This window comes from Oryzias melastigma, linkage group LG1 (assembly GCF_002922805.2).
Source record: "Oryzias melastigma strain HK-1 linkage group LG1, ASM292280v2, whole genome shotgun sequence".
Lineage (NCBI taxonomy): Eukaryota > Metazoa > Chordata > Actinopteri > Beloniformes > Adrianichthyidae > Oryzias > Oryzias melastigma.
This window is the reverse complement of record NC_050512.1, coordinates 3977237-3997023: the sequence shown is the minus strand read 5'-3', so window position 1 is coordinate 3997023 and position 19787 is coordinate 3977237. Positions and strand designations below refer to the sequence as shown.

Below are 19787 nucleotides of genomic sequence, written 5' to 3'. Positions count from 1 at the left end.
AGGATGCTGAAGACAGGCTTAGATGGAGGAAACTGATTCGCTGTGGCGACCCCTGAAGGGAAAAGCCGAAAGGAAAAGAAGATTTAGGGCTTATTTATTCTGGAATAATATTCCTGACTTTTTTATTATTGACATTCATATTAAAATTTTACATTTTCAAAGTTTTATTGAGTTCACTAAATGATTATCATGTTTGGCTTTCGACATAACTTGTGTTTTGAATTTTTGGCCCCCTGTGCAATTGAGTTTGATACCCCTTATGTGCATGTATCTATTTATCTACGAGTGGATGTGTCAGAATGGCCCTCCGGTTGTAGCTCTACATAACATTTACAAGCATTTTTTGTCTGCTCTTGATTCACAATAATTTGAATCAATTTAAAGCTTAATTTTCTTAATGTGTTTTCCATCATAAGAAAAAAAACTACTAGAATGTGTTAAAAACACGGTTTTATATTGGAGTGGATGTTTGTATTTAAGAAAAGACACAAGAGCCACACTTACTATAAAGTGGTTGGGTAATAAATTATCCCATTCAATAAAATAAAATAAATAATGTGCATATTAAGATAGCCTTCCTCCTTGACATAAAGTGGTCCATCAGCATCTCACCCATCCTGGTGATGGTCGAGCTCCTCGCAGAACGCCTTGATGCTGCTCCAGTCCGTGTCCTTGTTCAGGGGGTTGGTGGCTTTATCTGCAGAAGACAACACGGAGTGTGATTGGGCTTTGATCAAGACAGCTGCGTGAAGTTTGACACTTCATGACAGCCGACGGAAGCACGTCTGTGCGGCTGAGGAGAGGAAGGACGCTCCTCCGGAAGCTCGCGGGTTCGGTTAACATTCGGTACCGGAATAACTGAGGTGGTCGCGGATCTCCGACAGCCTCTGACTTGGATGTCAAACCAAGTAACAGCAGAGATCAGTGACGTTTGTCTCAATCAGGTGCACAGTTTTTTGACGGGGGACATTTCTGACTTCAGACGCCGCAGTCTGCGGGCTGAAGTCAGCGTGACACCGAGCAGGCGCCTTGGGGTCATCAAGCCGAATCTTTTCGCTGTGTTGACGAGACAGAAAACGTAACCAGCCGTTCCTGCAATGTTTGAGAACTTACTGATGTGAGACTGCAGGCTGGCCTCATCTGAAGGCGCCGCCGCCATCTTTGCCACCCTGAAGTGAGCTTGCGATTTAGCGTTCAACACAACACCAATGAAGAGCCAATCCGAAGACGTCAACAAAATAAATTATTATTATTACTTGTATTATTATTATTTTTATTATTATTATGTCGTCGTCGATTAGCTTTTCTTTTTTAAATGTGTAAAAAAATTGTAAGTATAAGATTAAATATATATTTATGCCCCAAAAAGGATATTAAAACACAACAGCACCTATTTCATGATTGTAATGTGGTTAAAATGTTCTGGAACGGTTTCTGTAAGTGTCTTTCAACCAGAAAACACCACCCCAACATTTACATACTTAAATGTTCAATTTAGTTCTATCACTAAAGGAATATATATATGTATATATATATACATATATATATATCTTAGGGCTGTGAAAATTAACACATTAACACATGCGATTAATAGAAAATTAACGCGTCAATTTAAATTCACGCGAATTTTTCGAAAAAAACAGTTCTTTGCTTTAACTTGGCGGTTCTGACCTCCATAGCGTGCCTTAAAACATTCTGCTTATATCACTTACAAAGAAATAAATATCCAATCAGTTTTTAAGACTTTATTGTTGCTATTTTTGAAGTTTAGATCACTTTTTGCAAAAAGCGAATAATTTTATCCTTTGTCCGGTGCCATATTGTACAAATACATTTTACCTGGTAAAACATCACGATTAATTCCAACACAAAAATGTGATTAATCAGATTTTTTTGTCATTGATTGACAGCAGTAATTTAAAATAAATGTTCTAAATGTAGAGTTTCATGTTTGATTTCATATTGTTGTCATTCGCAGATAATAAGTGGTCGGCAAATACTGAGACAAAAAAAAATTACAGCGATAATCGCAATTAATTTTTTCAGGGTTTGCATTAACTGTGTAATTTTTTTTTAATCGAATCCCGGCCTCTTATTCAGTATAAGTGTATATTCAGTGTATTTTCATAATTTTGTTATTTTAGGTACATTTTTTACCCATAAATTTCTTTTTCTGAAAGAGAAGCCACATTTTTTTATTTAATAAATAATGTTGTGCTTTTTTATATAAATATATACAAAAAACACATACTATTATTCTATGAAATTCCTGAATTGCTTTTTGATTTATCTGAATGTTTTATTGTATTACAAAAAATATTGCTACTTTTAGTTTCGTATTATTTGTTTATATATTATATAGTACATATAGTCAATTTGAATTTTGTTACCAAAAGAAAAAAAGAGGGAAAAAAAAAAAAAACACTACTACAAACCATGCACCAACTTCGTTGCAGTTCCTTTTGTCGGAAAAGCTTCCTGCCTCAAAATATCGCGTGACCCAAGCAACATCCCGCGTGAGTTGGACTCCAGCTGTAGCCTCCCATCCTCTTGGCAAGCGCACACGCTCGCGCGCAGACTTGTGTACGTACAGGAACAGTCAGGAGGTTTTTCATGGGATGCTTCAATTCCAGGGGAGTATCCGCGCGCTGTCGGCCCAGGAAACACTTTAATCCCCTTTATTGAGCGGAGGCCGTCGACTTGTTCTGGACTTTTCTGTCTTAATCCAGCCGCTGCGGGTCTTGTAACAGCCGATCACACCGCGCTGCGACCCACTAAGGAGGAAACTGTCACCTCCGAGCGAAATATCTGCATCTCTGGAACAAAAACGAGCTGAAAATCTTCGAACTCGGAGCTCACGAGCCGCTGCCATGGTGGCGAAGCTCACGCGGCTCCCCGGAGAACTTAGCTTTCTCCACCTCCGAGAGCCGCGGACATCAACAGACTAGATTCCTCGCAAGACATGAAGCTCACGCGGGTCTGTGTGAGCTAGCGTTGACCCGGAGCGCCCAGGTGTCGGCCTGACGGGTTCGGGGCCAAAGAGGACGCGTTCTGACCTCCTCGGGGAGCAGCTCCACGGCTGAGGGCGTGATGGGGTCGCTGAAGGCTCTTCAGGAGTGGTGTCGGGTCCAGTGTGAGGGCTACCGCCGGGTGGACGTGAGGGACATGTCTGCATCCTTTCGGAACGGCTTGGCGTTCTGTGCCATTATTCACCGGCACAGACCAGACCTTATGTAAGTAATCTCAGCCTCAGACGACAGTAAATGCTATCAGACAACTTCACTGCAGCTCCTTTAACTGGTTTAGAGCACTATTATTGATCGTCAAGCATCTTATTCTGTTGGATTTGATTTATTTCAAGCAATCAAAACAAAATAAACAACAGAAACATGCATATATCCAGATATCTATCTGGATATAGGACAATAAGTGATTGGAAAATACAAATATATATGCATGCATCCACATAAATAGTTCAGTTGTGACTCTTAATTACTCTTATGAATACAGAATATGACACATGAGACCTTTAAATATTACATTTGTCAGTAGGAGCTTAATTGATTGTTTGAAAGGGAGTGGGAGGAAGTGAATTTATAAACTCCCACACTGTTTTGCTTTACTTAGCTTTTTATTTTATTTACATAAATGATCATGTTATTAACTTCTGATTACTTTACCAACACAGATTCAGGTCAATCAAAAATCTATAAGTATCAAATGACGAAGATGAAATTCTAGTTTAACCTCGTATGAACTCTTCATCTGTTATTGCTGAGCCAAGTCCCTTCTCGTTTGTTATGGCTGCTCCCTTTAACAAAGCGTCTGCTCTTGATGTGTTTTTAGCAAAGCGCGAACGGGAGAGAGGTCAGTGCTGTGTGAGGAACTGGAACTGACGAGATGTGATGTGTTTGCAGCTCTGCTCACCTCCACCTAAACAAAACTTCATATGGTCCACGACTGGGGGTGTAACGGTTAATCGATGCGTCGATTTATCCAACTAGATCGAAATGAAATAAATCGATATTGAAAAACTGTGTCGCTACAAGGGGGCCTATGTCTGACGAATAAATTACAGGATTGCATCAGGAAGGGCATTTAGTGTAAAACTCTCTACCAAAACCACCTGTGCAAGTCAGTGATTCATTGTGGTGACTGACCCCTAACGGGATGTGCCACAGGTAACTCCGACTACATTAGAAAATACGTTTTGGACTGAGACATGGTGGGTTTATTTTACCATAAACTATAAAATAAATGAGTATCATTTCAGTCCAATGTGTGGAAAAACTTTGAATTAAAGACGTGACCATACAGTGTGATAAAATGTTCTTGCAATGTTCCCTTAGGATTATTTTGACTTTAATTTACGCTTGATTATCTTGCAAGAAATACAAGGAATTTGGAAAACATCACCTGTTCATTACCAGGTAGTTATCTCTGAAACATTCTGGTAGAAGTTTTGGATAAAGATATTCTGAATTGATTTTAAACTAATAAATCAGATCGGATTGTTCAAAATGAGCCAATATGGACTGTAAATCATTTTGTCAACCACAAATTCTGATATAAATCAAATCGCTGTAAACTTTCCCTGTTTGCTCCACTTTTAAAAGTGAAAATCCACTCTCATTTTACTCAGTTCATCGTGAAAACAGTTCAGTTTGAAAGTCTTGGTGCACAACATCATAGTAGCATTGTTTCTGTGTTGAATCCGTTCTTTCATTTATTTCTTTTTTTTATCAGCTAAATAAATTTAGTAGTAGAACGTAGTAAAACTTTTTCCTGCCAGTCTGCCCCCATCTCTATCAGTCAGTCAATTAGCTTTACATGATGAGGGCTTCATACAGCTCAGATTGCTCTGCAGGAGCCCTGAAATCCCACCTCACAGTGCAAAATCATTTGTGCAGAAACAGCAGACATGAACCATGCAAAACCAGACCAAACGTGAGCTGGCCTAAAACTACGCTTCATTCGTAGTCTTTTGCATTCTTACCTATTTAAATATTCCAGTGAGTGAATGCTCGTGTTGAGCTGCTTCTTCCTCTTGAGAAAGCATGTTAGAGCTCCTCAGCTCACCGGAAGCTTCAGAGAAAACAGTTTCAGACAAATATAATAGTTTACTTTTTATTTTTAGGTTTCAATGCATCTATAGTTGATTGTTTTTATATCATGAGTATTTTTAAAGTACTAGAAAGATTTTGTATCCAGCACAAGTGTAAGAGGTTCTTGCAGATTGACAGGAAGTCCTGTTTACACGGGAAACGGATCGCTTTAGACATGCAGCGGAGCAGCAAAGCTTGTCTGTGTAATGAAGTATATCGTTACAGTTGCATACCTGCAATGCTGCACTGATAGAGGAACACAAATCCATGAATCATGTTGGACTTTATTCCTCTGTGTCATGAGAAACACCAGGATGACTTTAGACTTTCTAGATACAGTGAGTGAATTCAGGAGTTTAGTCTGGATTAAATGAAGTGGAACCTTAAAGAGCGCATCTTAAAGCACAAGAATGATGAAATCGTATTCACAGTTGGGCTTTGAATGCGTCCCATGATTGAGTTTAGCTCTTCGTTTGGTGAAAGCTGGGGATTGAGGCGGACAGTTTATCCGACTAAGAATGTGCAGAAAGCTCCGCCTGTCAGACTGGATTTGGCTCTAATGCAGAGGCGAGCCTCTGCAGGACTGCGGGCTGGGCTGCACAGTCATTTCACCAGCTCTCCCTCGGCCTGTTTGGATGACTTACTGCTTTGATGACAGTAAACCAAAGCACTGTTGCAGACACCAGATCTGAACTATGTTTAGTTCACATCGTTTTTTAAAGATATGCTCATCATGCTCACACGTACAGATGCTGAGTCATGGATAGTCATTCACCCTACCTACCTTTTCTTCTTGCTTTCAAAGTCTGGTTTGATCACACTTTTCTGCTGCTTTTCTCCCAAAATAAATCTGTTGTTGGGCTCAGAGTGGATTAGGTTTGCCTCTCCCTTCACACACCCCATCATGTTTTTGCTGTCAGCTGGCTCTGGGGATTTGAACTCCTGCCAAGCTGGTAGTATTTTCAGAAGCTGCAGTTGGAGTCTGCGTTTAAGGTGGACTTTGCATGGTTGACTTTGTGTAACGAGACCTGGATCCGATGCTTGCTGCTCTGAGTTCGTGGCCCAAGAGAACAGAGGTCACTCTGTGTGGCTCCAACGCTCAGCTGATTCAAGGGATTTTGTGTTCCACAATATGCCCACACTTCTGCTCGTATTCACTGGCACACACAGAGATGTTTTAGTGCAGGAACTTTTCCAGCTTTAGCTGCTGGCACTTCATCTCCTGGTTGGTCCTGTTGGCTTTTCCTTTGGTTCCTTTTTTCCACGTGGCACCTCATAAATGCGTGGCTTGTGAATCATCACCTCCGGTATGCGGGGGGCACAGCTGCTCACCTTTGCTGTCTAGCATGCAGCCAGTAATAGCAGTAGATGATCATACCATAAGTGTACAGTCAGTCAGCTAAATATGGCCTTGTCATTTCACATTTCACCCTCACACTCTCCTGTAACACATGTAAGAAAATCTATTCTTTGTGATAATACCTGCAAATGTTTTCTCATGCCAAACTTTTTAAATGTTGTTTGTGGTTTCAGAGACTTTGACTCACTTTCTGAAGAGAACGTCTACGAGAACAACCGGCTGGTGAGTCCAATCATTGACTCAGTGTTCTGCTCTCATGATGCTGTCCTTAAAAAACACATTGTGATTACTAAATTCTAATTATGTGATTCTAAAGTCTGATGAGCAAAAACAATGAAAGTGAGAGTACTGATGCAGAGGATGGAGACCAGGTTCCAATCATATTTTGATTGATTCTTAAAGTAGTCTTTTATTTAGGATTTTAGCCAAAATCCAAAAAAACCGTAGTCGACTTCTAGGATATAGTTTCTGCAGAGCAGTAGGAGTTCTTTCGAAATTCACCTTTGAACTTTGGGAAAGGAGATTTATTGCATCAACCAATTAGTTACTCAGCTTTGGCCCAAGATGTGTAAATGCGATCAGTGGTTGGAGTCCAAATTGAACATGGAGGAGAATCTGATTGTTATCCTCTTGAACTTTATGGTATTCTTCTTATTTACTACAACAATTCTCTTAATTTTATTATTATTAGAATTTTTTTCCTCCTTGGACTAAAAGCGGACAGCAAGTCCTCACACTGGGTCACACGGGTCCAGAGGTCTGTTTAGGGTGCAAGAAACAGAAACATTTAAACAGTTCATTAAACAAAAAAAGTGCTCCAGGACAGCACTCTTCCTGAAACCCAGTCAATGTTCGGGGGGAGTGTTTAGAAACCTATGAAATACCCCAAAACAAGGAAGTATCATACAAGGTCAGTCTGGTTGTCGGATAGAGTTACTTTAACCGGTTCTGTCTTAGCTGACACTTTGTGAATCGTTGACCCGTTTATAGAGTTAATCCGAAGCCCCAGCACACAGGCCCAGGAGAAGATGTGGAAGTTGAGGGGATGAAGCTGCAGAGATGAATCAGAGGGAGATCATTGGCGGACCACAAACCTGCCACAACTTTCACAACCACTCTATCATCCTTCAGTCTTTCTGGCTGGCCAGCTCCTCCAGATTGTCTGGCATCTCGCTTGGTGCAAGTTCATCCTTGGGATGGAAAAACATCCACCAACGCCTCATCAGTCCATCAACGGACAGCTGCCAGGGTCCAAAACTCCACCAAATAATCCTCAACACTTGCTTGCTCCTTACTTGAGCTGAAGAAGCTGGGATGCGGCTGCCCAGTGAGGCGTAGTTTGGTCGAAGACGTGGAAACACGCCTGCTCTTATGTCCCTCTCAGCCAAACCCGGGCGCTTAGTTCTGCCCATCAAACCACTTCGGACGTACCCTGCGTTACTCTGCTTAGAGGGGAAGTTGGAAGGGTTAAAATAACTCACAGGAGGAGAGAAACAGGCAACAATCCTCAACAGTACCGTCATGAAGTACTGGAATACGGAGTCTGATTTGTTGAGGAGAAGAGGCGCCCATGAAGTTCCATCCCAGATCCAGGTGGAGCATTCCTCCTCAGCTGGAGACAAAACCTCACTGTTCTTTCCTGACTTGGTCAGAGTGTCATGTTACAGAGGATCAGGACAACCCAGATACAGAACAAGCAAGGTTGAGTAAAGGTCTAGGAAAGCCACTATAGATGGGAAGACAAATGCAAACAAAAACTAGTATAGTAAAACACTGACCACAGTGCAGAGAAATGAAAAGACACTGGAGTACTGAAACGGAGGTATTTACATAGAGTTCAAACTAATGAACTCAGAGTTCAGACAGCTGTGCACTGCTCCATGGAGGATCCCAGGCGAGTGGGTGTAACCCTCCAGAAGAAGCCACGGCCAATCTGCACAGAAAACAAAGACATGAGAGCAAAACTTATGGAATCTGTCCGACTGTCAGTTAAAAAAAACATACAGCATGAAAGTTGTGGTACTTTGACATTCACTTAAAATATAATTTCATTCCCCCCACAGGCTTTTGAAGTGGCCGAGTCTCAGCTGGGGATCCCTGCCCTGTTGGACCCCGAAGACATGGTGTCCATGAAAGTGCCCGACCGGCTCAGCATCATCACATACGTGTCCCAGTACTACAACTTTTTCAACAACAGGTCTACAGGTGTGTTTCCTGCTTCTGCTGTCGCCACCAGCAGATGATGCTGCAGGGATGACCACGGCCTCTGTCTGTGTGTCCACAGCAAACCCGCCTTCAATGAAGAGGCTGGCTCCTGCCGGCCAGAATGAGCCAGCCATGAAGAGGCCTCTCGCCCCTGCAGACGGCAAAGCGGCAGAGACTGAGGTAAGTTAGATGTGGGAGGAGGCAGACTGGATTCCATAGTGTGCATAGTGTGCAGCTGCATGACAGCAGCCTCTAGGTGGAAGTTTAGATTTTATTTTTCGAAATAAAACTAACTTTTTTTGTTGTTTAGGATGCGTAAATGTATTTGAAGTTGCATCACATTTTTGTCATTATGCATGAACTGCAAAAACACGTGTCACTGTACAACAATGGACACCTCTGTCTAATTATACACGGACTTCCTTGTGTGGAGAGTGCAGCGCAGCATGGAAATGGGCAGAATAATTCTATAAAGATAGCCTCTGTATCGTGTCTCTCTTTTGTCTTGCATGCCTTCCACCCGTTTCCTCCGAACCCTGTACCGGCATCCTTCCCATCGCCCCTTCTCCCACACTTCCCTCTTCAGATGGAAACTCATTGTTCTCCCTCATCTTCCTGTTCTTCATCCTCACATCTGCTCTCCACTCCTGAACCTAGGCAGTAGGGTGGGGGTGGGGGGGTGCTGTGAAGGAAAACAAGAAGTCAGTCATTTCTGATCTCAGTGTTGCATCTTTTAAAATATTTTTTTTTGTAAACTAAACTTTTATACAAAACCTCAGTTATGAATGAAGCAAATATTTACCCAAGCCACTAACCTGAAGTGTTTGGTTTTTATACCAAAATACCTCATCTGACTCACATTTTAGTGCTAATCCTGTGCAATTTAGAAGGGAAAGATTTTGAGGATTCATGTGGTGTGAGTGAACTCAGCAGAGGGAATGTTCCACGTCTCCAAATCCTGACTCCATGTATGATCTCCCCCATTACTCTTCATCACCCCCTTCCCCTGATGTCTTTTCCTTGTTCGCGTTCCTGCTGATGAACCCGGGGCGGCCGCCTTTAGTCAGTCCAGCCTGCACAGACGGGCGCGGAGACGGCTGCCAAACGCAGTACCCTGAGCAGCACCTGCTCCGCCTGCAACAAACACGTCCACCTGGTGCAGCGTTTCCTGGTGGACGGCAAGCTGTACCACCGTAACTGTTTCAGGTGAGCGCCCTGAGAGCCTAACACTGACATGACCAACACTAGCAGCACTCTGACAGGTCGCTGCAATGTCACATTTACATGTTTTAAAAAAAAATGAAGCTGGTTAAAAACAGAAGTGGTTAAAAATGGCTTTTGTGTCTGAAAGCATATCAATCCAAAAACAGAAAAGGGGATTTTGTCACTTTTTAATATTTTCCTTTACACAAAAATTCAGTGGTACACACCAACTTCTGACATGGAGGAGCAGATCTGCTGAGGAAAAATCCTCCGATCAACTCAGAAGATGTATAATTACTAGGGGTGTAGGAAAATGTTAATTCGATGAAATATCTCAATACTTCATTTGGCGACACTTGTATCGATTTAAAATGTTGTCAAGACGATACTTACTTATAAGCGAACATGTTGTTTAGCCTCCTACTTTAGTTTTTCACTAAAGCCTGGACAGCTAGTTGGCAGCACAGCTCACCGAACCGCTTTCGTAAGCTCTACACCGCACTAGAACAAGAAGATCTCACGAGAACCATCACGTGTTCGATGTTCACTCTTTATTAACCTCGCTGTTATTGTTGTTATTGCTACAGATCTCAATGAAAAAAATTACAACTTACTTTTATTTTGGGATGGGTACCGAAACTCTGACAATTTTTTTTTGCTAAGTCACACTCTTTAAAAAGTCGTAAAATATAATTTCTGGTGCTGTCTGGGGATTTATTGTGGTATATATTGTATCGTGACGTGTATCGTGATATGTATCATATCGCCAGACTCTTGCCAATACCCTAATAATTACCACTACATTTATTTTTGATAAACATATGTTGAAAACAGTTAAAGTGACATAATAAAACTGGTTACGAAGTCAACTTAAACAGATGATCACGATAAGGATGGAATGGTTTCTCAGTGCTCTAGCAGGTCAGTCAGGAAATACAAGTTTTACTGCCTTTTCTCAGACTATCTGATCAAAAACGTTTCGGTATTCAGTTTCGGATTCATAGAATGACATAAAGTGTATTTGCTCATACAGATTGTTTTTAGACAAAATATGAACCAATCAGAAGGGAACCTAAAGTTGACTATAAAATCACTGTTTGTGTGAACAGTTCAGACATGACCATAACTGAAGGATTAGTTTAAAGCAACACAATACATACTTAACAAATCAGTGACAAGATCAGTGATGGTGATGAGAAATCTAAAAGCTGAAGATGATGACAAACCGAAACACTGGAGCACCTGGTAGAGTATAAATCTCTTTCAAAGCAGATGACACCTTCAATTGATTACACTAATGTCTTTGTTTTAGTCTTTAACTTTTATGAAAGTAAGTTCTAATGGAGGGGGGGGGGTGTCAGCTAAGCATCCTTACAACCGTTCAGCATAGAAAGCAGCTGTTTGCTGTCTGTAAAATCACTACATCACATCACGATTGGTAATGTAAAATCCATCCATTCTCCAAATCTGCTTAAGGCTTTTATGGGTCACAGGGTTGGTGGAGCCTATCCCAGCCCCCCGTCGGCTGAGGGTGGGGTTGTTAATACAAATATAAGTGAACCCAAAGCTATGGGAGTATTATTCTAGATATTATAATATAAAAGCCTAAAGGATCAGAATTAAAAGAGCAGTCAACCTCTGGTAGGAAAATGGCAGGTTCAGGTCCCACCCTGCCCACCTACGTGTCCAAGTCTCCTTGAGCATGACGCTACTGCCAGTCTCGCAACACCCCCCCCCATTTACCTCTAAAAGAACACCTCACCAAAGGATATAACGTTTTAAAACCTCTTCAAATGAAAATAAAAGATCGATACTTGGTGAAAACCCATCAAGAATCAATTGCAGGACTAAATGTTGCAATATATCACAATATCGATATTTTCTAGTTCACACTGGACTAATGCCTGCACTTACAGTTGGAAGAGGCATAGAAGGGAAATGTCAAAGCGTGCAAATCTTGTGAATTGTGCTCCAGGTTTGTCTTTCACAGGTCTTTTCCGATATTTTAAAGACTTGTGTCGTATAACTCAAACCAGGCTCCAACCACAATGACCTATTTCTCCTCCATGATCACTTTTTAGATTGTTGGTACTTCTTTGATTTAAGTGGGACCTCATCCATGCGACACTACTAAATCCTAGTTCTTGATTGGTCAAAGTTTGACCCGGTTTAACTTTCAATACACGTTCAGTGGACTTGTGTTTTGTATGAAGAGTCCGAAAATGGTCTTAAAAATGTGTGTGAAATCAAGAATTTGGAACCCAGAATACTAAAATGTGGATATACGCGTATGTACATGCAGTTTTTAGAGTGCAATGTGAACGTAGCTTAGTGTAGATGTTGAGAATGGAAATGGCTTTGCATCGTTAACCACATCATTCTTCACATTGAATGAACTCACAGAGAATTACAAAATAAAAAAGCTTTACACCCTTAAAGGACATTTAGTCCAGCACTTCTCAAAAAGTTCTTCTGAAACGAGATGCTTTGTGAAGTCCATGTTATCTAAAAAATATGACATTTCTAACATAATTTCATTGTATTATTAATAAACTTCTTATTTCCATCCCAGGTGCACAAAGTGCCACAGCACTCTGCTTCCTGGGTCCTACAAGTTAGAGACAGACTTGGGGGCTTTAGTCTGCAGCCATCACCTCTCGAAGCAAACCACCCCCTCCCAGAACGGCACCTCAGAAGTTGGTAAGAAAGCAGTTCAGCCTGCCAGGACCGGTGACAGCACATCCTCCATCACGGCACCCAATACTGAGAAGGAGCAGGACGAGACTCCGCCCTCAGAGGAGCAGAGCCAGGACCCTGTCAGGGCGGCGCCGGCTGAAGCTGAAGAAAAACCATCGGAGGCAGACAGTCACAGGGAGTCAGAGGAGGAGAAGTCTCGACCTTCCTCTCCTCCCAACCCCTTTGATGAGAGTGATGAAGAGGAGACCCAAAGTGCCACAGAGGAAGAACCACACACACCACTCCCCGCCATGACAAACGGGGACGATCCTTCCACACCTGAAAATCCTTTGGAAATATCCAACCGACCAGTACCCGCCCCCCGAAGGGTTTCTGAGGTCGCACCGCCCCCCCGCCCGGCCCCGCGAGCTCGACTCTCCCAAAGAGCAGGAACTGTTGGTATGTTTCCGTCACAGAATGCATTCAGAGATGCTCCTGTTGTTTACGCCAGTGCTCTGTTCCTCACAGGAGAACATCAGAAACCTCCAACTCCTCCCAAGCCTCGAGAGAGATCCGAGTCTCCAGCAAGGTGATGCATTTCTGCTGCGTGACTGTTGTCTTCTTCATCACACACACCCCAATCATGTCATCCGTGTTCACTCCTCAAATTCTGAAACACTGCTGTCGTCTGTGCCAAACCTCCGCCCCCAGTTGGGGGTTTCTGTTCTTTTCCTGTGTTTTTGTGACCCCCCCATCACTGTTTGTGTGTTCAGTGGCTCCCATAAACCTAAAGATCCACCCTGGCTTGTCCTGGTTCAGTCAGAGCAAAAGAGGAAGAAAGCCCCTCCTCCGCCCCCACCTGGACCGGCAACCCCCTCCAACACCTCCTTGGGGGAGGAGGGCTCCTCCAGACCCAGCTCACCTTCTGACCCCTCCAACCCTTTCGAGGAGGACGACGACGACGATGATGAAAACAAAGGAAATGAGGAAGAGGAAGGTGAAGAAGGAGGAGCGGTTCCTCCCTCTGTGTCGGTGAATCACCCGTGGTACCGGATCAGGCAAGCAGCCGACCTGGGAGAAGGAGAAACCCGCCCCTCCCGTTCTACCAGTCCCGGGAGTGCCAAAAGCAAGAAGAGGCCAGCTCCTCGTGCTCCAAAGCTGCCTGCTAGAACCCCGGGTAGGTACTCCCAGAAAGGCAAACTGACCTTCATGCTTCTCCCAAAAGGGCAGCATCAAAACTGCTGCTCCTCATGGTGTGAAGTGGTTTCAGAGTTTTTATCAAAATGCTGTGTCAGTGCAAACGTCTTCTGGAGGTTTCCAATTCCTCGGTTGTTCTTTGGTTTTAATCACCAATCTCGACAGCACTGATGCACACCAGTCTCTCCCAGAGAGTTTTGGGAAATTTCCTGTTGGATTTTGAAGTATTGATTTGGACATCACCACAGCTGTTTTCTCCTCTCATCCTCCCTTGTTTCAATCTGTCTTTGTTCCTCAGGCTGTCCTCACTCTCAGGCCTCCTCCTGTTCTCCGTCTCCGGCCCTCAGCACGGAGAGCTTGTCCTCCTGCTCAGACCACAACTCCTCCCTGCTACCCCTGGGTGGCAGTGCCACCAGCAGCCAGGAGCAGAGTTTCACCAAAAGTGTGTCAGAGCCTTCCATCGTTTCGTCCGGCGACGCCTCCTCCTCCTCCTCCTCAGCTGACAGTCAGCATGCTGCTAACACAAGCGCTCACTCCACTTCTGTGCCAGCCAACGCCAGCTCGGCTCCAACCACCCCTCAGTCCAAACGGAGCACTGACAGTCAAAGACCTAAAGCTCCGCCCCCACGACCCCCGACTACCCCCAGCCCTCTGGTCACACACTCGCCTAAAAAGGTACAAACTCGCTTTAACAGAAAAAACACCAGCTAGTATTGTGCAGAGGCAGGGTTCATCCTGAACAGGCGGTCTGTCTATTTTTGTTTTAAGCAGATATGTAAGGAGAACCCCTTCAACAGGAAAGCGTCTCCTTCTCCTGCCAAAACTCCAACGAGACCTCCAAGGGGGCCCCGCCCTGCCAGGCCGCCAGCTCCTGGATACGGCTTCCCGCTCATCAAACGCAAAGTACGAGGAGCCGGCTGACACGACGTAAATGTTTCTGAAAACAGCCCTGACAGCGCTCCATCATCCATGCAGGTGCAGTCAGACGATTACATCCCAGTGGAGGACATCCATGGGGAGATGGCTCAGCTGGAGAAGCAGCTGGATGAGCTGGAGCAGCGTGGAGTGGAGCTGGAGAAGAAGCTGAGGAGCAACCCGAACGGTACAGCGTCTGTGTGGATTTGTGTTTCCCTGTTCCAACATTTCTGACCATGTCAATGCTGTGGCACACAGATGAGGATGAGGAGCACTTGCTGGTGGACTGGTTCACTCTCATTCATGACAAACACCTCTTGGTTCGCCGTGAAGCTGAGCTCGTCTACACGTAAGTGTGTGAGGCTGCATGGAGACACGATGTTCCAAAGACCGCCAGCGTCCTTCAGACTGTTAACAAAAGCAGCTCTGCAGCCGTCCTAATAGAAAATTCTCGTAAAGACATTTCATGTTAAGAAAGTGAGTTTAAAGGGAAACCATAACATTCCAGGAACCAAGATTCTATACAACTGGATTAAAAATAGGATTTCATTGGAAGTCAGCAGGATGTTTTTGGGCCTGAAGGTTGAAAAAGACTGACGAATTGAAATTAGTTTTGTTTTTTTATTCCCAGACAAATCAAAGACATTACAACTCCAATCATAGGATAAATTAAAGGAAAATACCTCCTATTTTGTTTTTTTCTTCAGTAATAATTGATGTTTCAAATGTTTAAATGTAAAGAGTTATAAAAAAGAGTAAAAATCCTCAAAGAAAAAGTAAAGAAATAAACCCTGAATCTTCTTACTGAAAAATGATTAATTTTATGGAGAAGTTTTAAAAAAGATTTTTTTTCCCTTAAACTGCAGCAAAAGTGTTAAATTGAATGTTTGAAACTAGTCTAAAAAAATGAGTAGAGGCATAACATTAGCTGCGTTTCCATTAACTATGAAATTGCACGAATTGGATTTGCGATAATAAATTTGTCTTATGGAAACACCACAATTTGGGAAAAACTCGCATTTATTGAAAAAAGTTTTAGCGCTTGGATGAGGGGGGTTTTGAGGCGTATCGAAATGGACATTTTTTGCAAGACTGCAATGGAAACACTTTTTTAGAATTAAATGCGCTTCTTGGTAGGAAGTGGCTGCCCTGAGCACTGCACAGCAGGCGCCACAAGAGGTCCAACAGAGTCACAGATCACTGGTATCAAACAGAATTCTTCAGTGACAGATGATGATGAGCATTAGAATGGATTTTGTTGTTTTCAAACAGAGAAAGGGTCCAGCTTCTTACTTATTAGTGTTTTTTAGAGAAGCTTTTCTCATGCCTCCGCGACTATCAATGGACTAGCTGATCTGCACGCGCCACACTGCTGTGATGTCACCCAAACGCTCCCTTTTAGTGCATCAAATTAAAACACTTGTTCTCATCCATCGCTGTTTTTTTAATGACCTATCACACGAGTTGGTTTGTGCTTATTCACATAATTATGATTTAATGGAAACGGTGTCATTGCGAAAGTGGGTTTTTTCGACATTTCTATAATTTCAATAAGTTTTTTTCCGCATATGTGTAATGGAAATGCAGCTATAGACTCAGAAAACCACTAAAGTCTATTTATTATGCTTTAAAGGTTTTCTGTTTTTTTTTTCTTCTGAAAAAATGGAAAATTCTCTGCATTTAAATGCCTTTACTCTAAAAATCATGTAATGTTCTGTCATTTTTGAAAAGAAAGAAGAAGAAAAATAAGGAGGGGGGGTTTAAAAGAGTCTACATGATGTTGACCATTTTAATAGCAGACTTTACCTCCATTCTAAGAAGAGTTTTCCAACACCTGGACCAATACTTTGTCTATCATATATCCTGCTTTTGCTAATTGATCTGAGATTAAAGATGATTTAGAGTCATTATTTATGAGCTGAATTGTCTTTTTGCCAGTTCGTATTCTCACCAAAGCTTAAGAATGTCAGTTAAACGGACCCAGATTTTCCAGAACACTGTTGGTTTGTTACAGAGCGAAGCAGCAGAACCTGGAGGAGCGGCAGGCCGATGTGGAGTACGAGCTCAGGTGTCTCCTCAACAAACCAGGTGTGTAATCCTGCTCTGATTTCCTCCTTTCACGTGTCAGGATGAACAGCACAGAAACAAAGATTACAGTCTGTGAGCTTTGGAGGAGGACTTAAAAAGATTGATAAGGTATCGAATAAATCAGCCTGTCCTCAGTGCTGCCAATACTTCCATCATCCATCCATCCATCTTCCTGACCGCTTCTTCCCTTTCGGGGTCGCGGGGGTGCCGGAGCCTATCCCGGCCACTGAAGGGTACACCCTGGACAGGTCGCCAGTCTGTCACAGGGCCTCAATCACACACATTCACTCTCACATTCACACCTAGGGGCAATTTAGAGTCACCAATCAACCAATGAAGCATGTTTTTGGACGGTGGGAGAAAGCCGGAGTCCCTGGTGAAAACCTATGCATGCACGGGGAGAACATGCAAACTCCACACAGAAAGGTCCCAGTTGGGATTTGAACCGGGGCCTTCTCGCTGTGAGGCGAGAGCGCTAACCACTGCGCCACCGTGCAGCCCTCTGCCAATACTTGAATTTTAAAATTCTCCTCCATGATCAAACCCTCTGCTGAAACATCTGTAACTATTGGTCCCAAGTGCAGCTGAGGGACAGCAGATGAAACCTCTCACATCCTTTCCTCCGTTTGGGCAGAGAAAGACTGGACTGAGGAGGACAAGAGTCGGGAGCTGGAGCTGATGGCGGATCTGGTGACCATCATCGAGCAGCGCAACCAAATCGTCAACAGCATGGACCAGGATCGACAGAGGTAAAGCCCACGCCCTGAACATCCCATAGCTTTGTGATGGTTCTGCTGCCAACTGTCTGCTGGTCTTCATCAACAGGGATGAAGAGGAGGACAAGCTCATGCAGGCCATGCTGAAGAAAAAAGGTGGGCTGACTTTGAGCTTTTATTAGGGATGTCCTGATCTGATCATGTGATAGGAAGTTGGGCCTGATCTCATAGATTCTGACTTGATCAAAATCAGATGTTATTTATTGTTTTTATTGCGTTAATCTAATTTTTGCGTTGGATGGTAACTTCCACATTATGCACACCTGGAGGAGCATTTTATTTTTAAAAAAGCTAAATATTGAATAAATGATTAAAAGTCTTCCTTCTGTTTTATGATGTGGTAAATTAGAGCACACTGGACCTGATGTTTTTTATTTTGTTTGTTCAAGATTGAAAAAAATAGCTCCCTTGGTGGTGTCAAAGTAAAGATTAGAAGTACCGGTAATTTATAATAAAAACATGTTAAAGACGCCTCATTTTTAATTTTATTTTGATTTCTTACTGCGCCACAATGTCACAAACTTTAAGAAAATACATTAAAGGAGGCTTAGAGAAAGAGGAGGTTTAAACCATTGTGATTAAAATTGATTATTTAGATTCATTAATGACAAGTCACAATTAATTAATCGGAACAAAAAATAAGCTGCATGACAGCACTATTTATTTTATTCTCATTAATTTGATCAGAGCTAAATATTTCAAGCCTCTTATCATTGATAGAAGTCTCTCGCCTGCATATCATGAACAGATCTTGATATTTTATGGCCAAAAAGCACCAAAATAAACAAACAACTCAGAGTTTAGTACATCAACAGAGTCCAGAACGAATCAGCCTACAAGGCACCTTGATGAGAACAGGAGCAGGCTCACATCAGACACTGTAGAGATGTTGGTTTTTATCAAAAAACAAACAATTAACCAGAAATGAACAGTAAGTATAAAGTTTTAAAAAAAGCACATTACTGGACTTACTTTATGACACCTTCATTTACTTGTTTGTTTACATGCCTGCAGAACATTTTAACTTTTTATGCGAGTCATTTTCATAGATATATTTGTGCTATTTTTGCTAGTTAGTACTTAAAGGGTAACCAAACCCTATATTAATTTGGTTTTGCTGTTGGCCTCTATAAATGCTGATTTAAAAGTGCTGTCTGTTAGTCATTGCCATATTTTTGATCATTTAAAAAAAAATGTTTAATTCTGGAATTATGTTGATCGTTGAAAAGTCACCAGCGATGCCTCAGGTGTTAAAGCCACCGTTCAAGTATAAAATAATTTAGAAAGTATATCAGATCAGGACTAATATTTACTGATACTCAGAATCAAATGACTGAATGGGCTCAAAAACCCTGATCAGGACATCCCCAGGTTTTTTTGTTATTATTATAATTTTAAAGAGTAAAATGTGTTTCCTGCTTTTCATTTCCTGCTGTGAAAACGAGTCTTTGTGCCTGTCAGACTTCCACAGGGACCCGGACACCAGCGACCAGCACAAGAAAAAAGGGGCCAAGTTCAAACCCATCAAAGCTCTTAAGCTGCTGAGCCACAAGAAGGAGAAAAGCTGAGGAACAAGCAGACAGATTTTAGACTTTTATCAAGACTAACGTGAGGCTCGGAGGAGGACTTCTCTTTAATTGACGTTTTATTATTTGCACCCTGGACTCCCAGAACGCCTGTACAGGATCTTCTGCCAGCTGCCTTTACGCTTCGCAGGCAAACAGCACGTGCTTTATGAGCTCTTATTTAACTGATGCAATCTTCATTTTTCAGATGAATAAAATCCAAAAAACTGAAGTTTTGAGTGGAGCAGAACTCGATGGAGTTTGGTGTCAAACTGTTGCTTTTTAGAGTTTGTCTCTTGGCGTTGGATGCTGTGAGTTTGGGATGAAGTGACTGAACTTTTAAAGGTGAGGTACCCTGTACAGACATAAGTTTTTATTTGTAGTACTAGCTCAGCATTAGTGCCTTAGCTGCTTTGTAGTTTCATGTTTATGTAACAGCAGGAAGACGAGGAAGCAGGTCCAACAGTGTTCATGAAATGAGGAGATCCAAAAGTTTATGAAGAGTTTTTGGACAGGACTGTGGATATTTTATGCAATCATTAACTTATATTTTTGCCTTAAAATGGAGAAAAAAATCCTGGATGTCTGTTATTTAACTGTGTTTGTGGTCATAAGTTCGTCTGTTTTAAAGGTTTCTCAAAGGACAGCAGGATGATTTCATACTGTTTAAAGACGAATAAAGAACTTCACACCCACT

At 42.4% G+C, this 19787-nt stretch overlaps 2 protein-coding genes and 1 long non-coding RNA gene across 4 annotated transcripts in view; 1 reads left to right on the top strand and 2 right to left on the bottom strand.

The window, feature by feature from the left end:
* Window positions 1-1205, bottom strand: part of LOC112137585 (ADP-ribosylation factor-binding protein GGA1) — a 9323-nt gene extending 8118 nt beyond the window's left edge. Inside the window, exons 1-2 of the mRNA XM_024259980.2 lie at window positions 1114-1205; window positions 613-697 (exon numbers count right to left, since the gene is read on the bottom strand). Of these exons, the coding sequence (XP_024115748.1) occupies window positions 613-697; window positions 1114-1159 (131 nt within the window). The 5' untranslated portion in view covers window positions 1160-1205. The remainder of the gene's footprint in view (window positions 1-612; window positions 698-1113) is intronic.
* Window positions 1206-2177: 972 nt separating this feature from the next.
* On the top strand, window positions 2178-19787 carry micall1a (MICAL-like 1a). The gene is made up of 16 exons (XM_024259981.2): window positions 2178-3233; window positions 6639-6687; window positions 8529-8670; window positions 8750-8850; window positions 9734-9876; window positions 12446-13008; window positions 13078-13138; window positions 13323-13726; window positions 14045-14421; window positions 14518-14649; window positions 14722-14848; window positions 14920-15010; window positions 16676-16749; window positions 17384-17498; window positions 17575-17621; window positions 18987-19787. Exons 1-16 carry the CDS (start codon window positions 3091-3093, stop codon window positions 19091-19093), a joined length of 2676 nt encoding a protein of 891 aa, XP_024115749.1. The 5' UTR covers window positions 2178-3090; the 3' UTR covers window positions 19094-19787.
* LOC118598017 lies at window positions 6840-8534 on the bottom strand. Of its 2 annotated transcripts, none has more exons than XR_004947058.1 (4): window positions 8244-8534; window positions 7983-8077; window positions 7761-7907; window positions 6840-7516 (listed from the first exon to the last, which is right to left on the bottom strand). It is a non-coding gene; the product is annotated as an uncharacterized LOC118598017 (long non-coding RNA). The 2 variants fall into 2 exon arrangements; XR_004947057.1 differs by having other exon boundaries at window positions 8296-8534.